This window comes from Mus caroli, chromosome 17, assembly GCF_900094665.2.
Source record: "Mus caroli chromosome 17, CAROLI_EIJ_v1.1, whole genome shotgun sequence".
In the NCBI taxonomy this organism is placed as follows: Eukaryota; Metazoa; Chordata; class Mammalia; order Rodentia; family Muridae; genus Mus; species Mus caroli.
The window spans coordinates 70,344,265-70,352,156 of NC_034586.1; the positions used below are offsets into that span (position 1 = coordinate 70,344,265).

General features: G+C 44.2%; 1 protein-coding gene across 1 annotated transcript in view; it reads right to left on the reverse strand.

The window, feature by feature from the left end:
* The window catches only part of Nlrc4 (NLR family CARD domain containing 4), a 33,576-nt gene that overhangs the window by 7,674 nt on the left and 18,010 nt on the right, over positions 1 to 7,892 (reverse strand). Inside the window, exons 5-7 of the mRNA XM_029470913.1 lie at positions 4,474 to 4,644; positions 3,052 to 3,144; positions 153 to 320 (exon numbers count right to left, since the gene is read on the reverse strand). Of these exons, the coding sequence (XP_029326773.1) occupies positions 153 to 320; positions 3,052 to 3,144; positions 4,474 to 4,644 (432 nt within the window). The remainder of the gene's footprint in view (positions 1 to 152; positions 321 to 3,051; positions 3,145 to 4,473; positions 4,645 to 7,892) is intronic.

Consider the following 7,892-nt stretch of genomic DNA (forward strand, 5'->3'; position numbering starts at 1 on the left):
CACTCTGTAGACCAGGCTGGCCTCGAACTCAGAAATCCGCCTGCCTCTGCCTCCCGAGTGCTGGGATTAAAGGCATGCGCCACCACGCCCGGCCCAACTAAGCCTTCTTAAAGTCAGTCCGTGTCCCCTTGGCTCCCTTTGGGTGTACCTACCTAAACTTTTAATCTCTTCGTCTCTGAGTCTCCAGTTTTTCAATCCAAGTTTGGCAAGTCCTGGGGTCCCCTCCAACTGCTTCAACAGCTTGGGCAGGCTGGTGTGCGCATCCCAGCACCAAGGCAGCATCAATGCAGTGAGCTCTTCCAGAACGCCAAGCCTGCCGACTTAAACAGAGAACAGTTCAGGGCTGACGTCATCTCAGTCCAGCAGAACGCAGATGAAGAGTGGGCTTTCAGTTTGCTGGCCCTGCAGGCTACTTAAACTTTAAGGAGAATCTACTCTTTATTTTATTTTTATAAAAGATATTCAAATATAGTAACACTAACATAATGAAACTGTTACTCATAATCCAACCTTCAATAAACAGCAAATCACAGGCTAAAGGACTTAGCCCTGACCAGTCAGTCACCTGTATTTTTCTCAAGTGAATCCCTGTCATTCTGTCATGCCACTATAGCTCTTTAAAAATCTTATCACTCTAGTGAAATTGAAAGAGGAAATAAGCCAGGCATGGTGGTGTACACATTCAGTCTCAGCAGGAGCCAAGGGGATCTCTGAGTTCTAGGATGGCCAGGACTACACAGAGAAACCTTGTCTCAGGGGGAACAGAATGGCAAGGACCCCCTGGGAAGAACTGGCTGCTTAGTTACCAGGTGAAACAGCTGCTTGCAGTAAACTGATTTATTTATTTATTTATTTAAACTTTTTTTTTTAAAGATTTATTTATGATATGAGAGTCCATGAGTACACTGTAGCTGTCTTCAGACTCTCCAGAAGAGGGCATCAGATCCCATTACAGATGGTTGTGAGCCACCATGTGGTTGCTGGAAATCGAACTCAGGACCTTCAGAAGAGCAGTCAATTGCTCTTACCCGCTGAGCCATCTTCCCAGCCCCAAACTGGTTTATTAAAAAAAAAAGGCTGGAGAGTACTTAAGATATAATAATAAATAAATCTTAAAAAAATAATGTCCAGCCGGGTGTGGTGGCGCACGCCTTTAATCCCAGCACTTGGGAGGCAGAGGCAGGTAGATTTCTGAGTTTGAGGCCAGCCTGGTCTACAGAGTGAGTTCCAGGACAGCCAGGGCTACACAGAGAAACCCTGTCTCGAAAAAAGAAGAAAAAAATGTTCTAACGCCCACCCCACCCTCCTTTTTTCTTTGAGACCAATCTCTAGCTGGCCGGGAACTCACTATGTAGACCAGGCTGGCCTCAGACTAACAGAGATCTGCCTGCCTATTTACTTGCAGGGGTCAAAGGAGTACACCATCAATCCTGGCTTGGATTTCTTGTTTGTATCTTTGCCATGTGGCTTTGGTAGAAACTTAAGCCCACAGGTGATGCAATGGTTGAAACCAGGGCTAGAAAGGCCCTATCTCTGTTCAGTTAGTTGCTCCGAGCCATGAAGAGAACTCCACTAAGCCTGACACAGTGAACCTTTCCAATCCTCCGCTGTATTTCCTTTTTTTTTGTTCGTTTTTGTTTTTCGAGACAGGGTTTCTCTGTATAGCCCTGGCTGTCCTGGACCTCACTTTGTAGACCAGGCTGGCCTCGAACTCAGAAATCCACCTGCCTCTGCATCCCGAGTGCTGGGATTAAAGGCATGCGCCACCACGCCCGGCCCTCCGCTGTATTTCTAGTGACTGTTTGAGCATGGTAGCTTCCCTGCCTCATTTTCCTGTAACAAAACAATCAGAATAAGAATCTTTTTGATACCAACATTCAAGAGGCAGAGGCAGATGGAGCTCTTCAAGGACACCCTGTCTTCTTAGAGAGCTCCAGGTTGCATAGTGAAACTCTTTTTCAAAGAAAAAATTAATTAATTAATTAATTTTTAAAAAAAATCCTCCAAATGTTTCGCTCATCTGAGAACTCACCCACAGTCCCTCATTGCAACCAGACAGCATAAGAATATTGCAATCCTCGGGTAGCTGAGCTGATAAATATGTGTATAAACCAATCTTAGGAGCCTGGGACTAGAAAAGCGATATCATCAACTCCTTAAAGCATCGTCACCATCCAATGCTGGCTTCCTTGCGGTTGGCAAACTGGAGGAGTCTCAGGTACAATAAGGATATGCAAACTGATGGCTCCAAAGACATAAGCTTGGGCTTAGAGAAATGGTTCAACAGTTAAGAACACGTACTACCCTTGTAGAGGGCCTGCATTCCATTCTCAGTACCCATGACCAGTGACACCATGCCTGGAACTCCAGCTTCAGGAGACCCAATGGTCTCATCTGGCCTCTGCAGGCACCTACACTTATGTATGCCTACCTCCTGGACACGAACACGAGCACACACAAACATAATTTTTTAAACTATTTTTTTGCATATGAGTGTTTTGCCTGCATTTGTGTATATATATATATACCCATATGCCTGGGTTCCACAGAGGCCAGAAGAGGGCATCAGATTCCCTGGAGCCTGAGTTACAAATATTAGTGAGCTGTCGTGTGGGTGCTGAGAACCAAAATCTGGTCCTCTGACATAGCATCTAGTGCTCTTAACCACTGAGTCATCTCTCTAGCTCCCAAACTAAATAAATCTTAAAAAAAAAAAAGACACCAACCTGTTTTTCTTAAAGGCAGTTTAAGATGGAGCCAAACATTTTTCCTAAGAAAGATGCATCTGTAAGGTACACATGGATACAGAGGTTTGCTAACCTCCCAGCACACGTAGTAAAAAGTTCGTTATGCTGGGATTAAAGACGTGAGCCACCACCACCACCCTGCACAACGTGGTGGTGGCACACGTCTTTAATCCCAGCACTTGGGAGGTAGAGACAGGCGGATTTCTGAGTTCGAGGCCAGCCTGGTCTACAGAGTGAGTTCCAGGACAGCCAGGGCTACACAGAGAAACCCAGTCTCGAAAAAAGCAAAAGCCGGGCTTCTTACTCAGTTCCTGTAGAGCTTCATTTCCGTCCTTTTCCAGGTAATTTTCTGATATATCAAAAATGCTCAGCTTGATCAAATTGTGAAGATTCTGTGCTGAAAGAAAAACCAAACCAAAAGATGTTCAGGTAGCCATATGGACATTTTTTCAGCCTCTTTAGAATTCTGTGTTCTTGTCTTTGCTGATGACAATACACACTGTCATTTGACTTGATAGACTGATTATTTCTCAAAAGAAGTGGGATGGGTGGAACCCTCAATTTCCATGGCAATGATTATAATGTCCAGGGCACATAAAGCCTGAAGCTGCATGGAAGATAGTGTTTGTAATAACAGACACACCATTGTAATTTATTCTTTATTGACTTTGGCTTGTTTGTTTAAGACAGGTCTTACTGTGTAGTCCTGGTTGGCTTTGAACTCTCAAACTCACGGAAGTCCCCCTGCTCTGCCACCTTAGTCCTGGCACTGAGCTGTGCATCATCACATCTGGATTTTTTGATACAGCTGTTTGAAAAGAGACCAATTCCCCTGACATGCAGTAGTGGCACATGCCTTAATTCCCAGCATTGGACCCCCAGGAACTAAAGTCACAAATGGTCATGAGCTGCCAGAATGGAACCCAAGTCCTTTGGAAGAACAGTAAGTAGTCTTAACTGCTGAGTCATCTCTCCAGCTCCCAAAGTCTAAATTTTAAGATATATCTGAACTGAACAGTTTATCCAAAAATATGCAAAATTTTCTCTATAATTGGTATGCATAACATTTGGGAACTCAAAAGAATGAACTGTTAAATTACTGTGCTCCAACTCCATCTTAACAAAGGGAAAAATAGAGGCCTGGTAACACTGAGGCATCTTCCCCATTCTCCATATTTTCTTTACCCATCTACCCAAGGGATGATTAGACAGTATCACTATGACAAGAACAATGGAACTTTTTTTAAAAATGTCTTACTTTTCACTTTCTCTTAAGGTTACAATATCTTCAACTATTATGTAATACTCTTTCATTGCCACTAATTATTTAATTCTGATTCAGACCAAGCTCATTTAAAAAAATGGGCTAGATTAATCCCAACACTTGATTTTTGAGTTCAAGGCCAGCCTGGTCTACAGAGTGAGTTCCAGGACAGCCAGGGCTACACAGAGAAACCCTGTCTCAAAAAAACCAAAAAAAAAAAAACATTTACAAAAAAAAAAAAAAAAAAAAAAAAAAAAAAAAAGATAGAAAAAGAAAAAGAAAAAGAAAAAAGAAAATTTCAGGGTAAAAAGAGAGAGTGGGGGTGGGGCTAGGTCAGATAATAGCACATTATCTTTTTCAGTTTCTCTTAAAATTAAGTTTGCAGGTAAGGCATTGTATACAGCAGTGTAAAAAAACGTCAAGTATCCTGTTGTGCATTCAGAGAGCAGTTACAATGGTTACCTAGAACTTTCACAGAGTTTGCAGTCAGACAGCAGGCCACCAACTTCATCTCTTGGAGATCACAGGGTTCTTCTGAGAGAGACTTGACTATGTAATCCATCCCCTCCCCAATGTCAGACAAATGAGTCAAATGGAGTAAACGCATCTTCTTCAGGCTTCGCAGGCCTTCGGCTACAAGGAGATGGGAAGGGAAAACAAGAACCGATGAGTTTGTCTGGTTAAACACAGATCAGTGGAGCTCACAGAGACAACAAAGCAGAAACTCTTTCCCGGTCTTTTTTATTTATTTATTTATTTATTTATTTATTTTAATATTGATACAATTCTTTGTATTCTGGAGAAGAAGCCTCTTGCTAGCATTGCTCTTAGCCAGGCTGGCATTAAACTCTGGAGCCTCCGACCAGAGCTGGCCTGCGACTAGATTCCAGACATCATCTCTCCTTAGACTCCTAGTACAAAGACCAAATGAGCTCATTGTTTTCTAACACCTCAGGGTTATTACTTCCCTCAAGAGGCTGAGTTCAGAGGGACAGCAGGTGCTGTGGTGATGTGGAGGGCTCGTCTCCTGCACAGCCTCGGAGACCCTGCTTTGAACCTCCTGATACAAGTTCAATGACCACCACACCCAGGGTGGTGTGTCCAGCCAGTATCAGTGTCTCCTTCTACCAGCAGTACAATGGAAGGCAGCAGAATGCCCTTCATTCTTAGCCCTGGGGTTGAAGTGGAGTTTAGGATTGAGTAGGTGGAGTTTAAATCATTAATATACATCCTGAGTCAGAGGGACACAAGTAAGAAATACAAAGTGGCTTTTGGGGTCCCATCTGTCATCCCCCCACCACCACTTCTTTGGTGTTAGAGCTTTAACCCAGGCTTCCTGCATGCTAAGGCAGGTGTTCTCCCATTGAGCTGCATCTCTCAAACCCAGGCTTTATCAGTCCCCATGGCTCAGAGCTTAGGGGAAATTGCAGGTAATGTATGTGAGGCATTCAGTATGTATATAACACAGTAAACCTTCAGTGAGTGCTATCTGATGTTATGGGAGGTGTGTGTGTGTGAGCTTTGTGGTCATTCAGACCTCTAGATTCACAGTCCCATAATTGTATAAACCTGGACAACTGATTCAACTTTTCAGTTGTGGCTTTAGGGGGTCATTAGTCCTACACACTAGGCCTATCTTGAGGTTTTGGTGAGATAAAGTGTGAAAACTATATAGTGTAGTTACTGCCCTAGTGGACAGCAACTCTCTACTACACAGTAATTATTACTGACATCATTGTTCTGGTTTCCTCACAGTCAAATCTGATTCCTTATTTGTTATCTTATTTTTATTTAAAAAATTCTATCCTATTTATTTGTGTGGGGGAGCTTGTAAGCCATGGCACGAGATAACGACCCCGGACAACGTGCAGGAGTCAATTCTCTTCTACCAGGTAGAATCTGGGAATTGAACTCAGGAGTGTGCTTGAAGCTTCTAAGGCATCTCATGGGCTCTCCTTTTTGTTTATTTGGTTTTGTTTTGCTTTAAGACTGGGTCTTCCTGTTAGGGTTCAAGAATCGCTGGAGGAGGACTCCAGACTCAAGCAGTATGCAAAAGAATTTCCTGCGTGCAGGGGTCTACCCATTTGGGTTACGGAGACTTCTGGTGGGCTCCCAGGCCCAGCTTTTATTGTCAGTTAGGGGAATCCAGGGAGGGGTATGTGACCTTTTTCCTTGATTGTAAGGATCAATTTACAATTATTCTCCCTAGGATAACCTTGAACTCACAGAGATCCATCTGCCTTCCCCTCTGAGAGCTGGGAGTAAATGCAGGCGTGTGTCACTATGCCTGGCAGGTTTTGTTTTCATTTTTGTTTTGAGAAGAGTTCTCATTTAGCCCAGGTTTGCCCGGAACTTACTCTGTAACCAAGGCTAGCCCCAAACTCCTGATCCTTCCACTTCTACCTCCTAGGTAGGAGATAGGAGCAGACAATACAAAAGTTTAGCTGGCTACATTTAGTTTGTTTGTTTGTTTTTTGTTTTTGTTTTTTTCCAGACAGGGTTTCTCTGTGTAGCCCTGGCTCTCCTGGAACTCACTCTGTAGACCAGGCTGACCTCAAACTCAGAAATCCACCTGCCTCTGCCTCCCAAGCGCAGGGATTAAAGGCGTGCGCCACCACTGCCCGGCTGAATTTAGATTTCTTCATAACAAAAGCACACTATCCTGTAGGGTACTCCTGAGATCTTGAGCAAATCAACAAAGCATTCTAGGAACCGGTGACCTTCCATAAAATGCACGAATGAAGTAGATGTGTTCCAGCCCTTTCCAGCTCCGGTAGTCTATGGGTCCTATAGGTATGCAGTGTGTGTTTACTAAATTCTAAATTAATTTGATTATCATATAAGTTCAGCCACATTTTATAGAGTTTATTTGGGAAGGAAGTGAAATGACAGAAAACGCTGAACAAAGAGAGAAGCAGGTTAGGTAGGGCTCGGGAGGGAAGAGAGAGCAAGAAGGGTGGAACTGAGAATAAGGAAAAGAAAGAGAAGAAGCAGAGGCATCTCAGATAGGTGGTTTCCACTCAGGCCTCCCTGTTTTCAAGGCCCCAGGCTCTGTGGCAACGCCTGAGTTCCCGCTGGTGTCCTGGGCTCACACTTCCCTGCACCTTGTTCCTCTTTTAAAGTTTTACCAATGAGACAACTCTGAACTTTTAAATCAGCCAGGGAAAGGAAAACGAGACACGTGATGACTTCCTCTCTCTCTAAAAATAATGTCACACATCAATGGGCTAAAGCTTGAGCAGAATTTTGCAGAAGGCTTGTCCTGGGAGAGGGAGCGTGTCCCAAGAAACCAAGGTGGTAACAAGTTCATGAAATAGATCACTGGGGCCCGGTAGACCACTCAGTGAGTACACGCAGCCCATGCACAAAGACCTACTCTCAAATCCTCAGAATCCATGTAAAGTCAAGCATCTAGCTTGCATCTCTAATCCTGGTGTTTCTACAGTGAATGGGGAGTGGGGACAAGGGAATCCCGAGGAGCCTGTGGGCCATCCAGTCACAATACAGAGTACAGCAAGAGACAACAAAAAAGACCCTGCCTCAAACAAGGTGAAAGGTGAGGACAGCTACCTCGGGCCTCCTGTCTTAGATGTTGTCTGTTGCTGTGAAGAGACACCATGGCCAAGGCAAACTCTTATAAAGGAAAGTCTTTAATTGGGTCTGGCTTACAGTTTCAGATGTTCAGCCCATTTTCATCATGGCAGGGAGCATGGCAGCATGCAGGCAGACATGGTGCTGGAGTAGCTGAGATCTCTACATTCTGATCCACAGTTATCAAGAAGAGAACAGCCGGGTGTGGTGGCGCACGCCTTTAATCCCAGCACTCGGGAGGCAGAGGCAGGCAGATTTCTGAGTTCGAGGCCAGCCTGGTGTACAGAGTT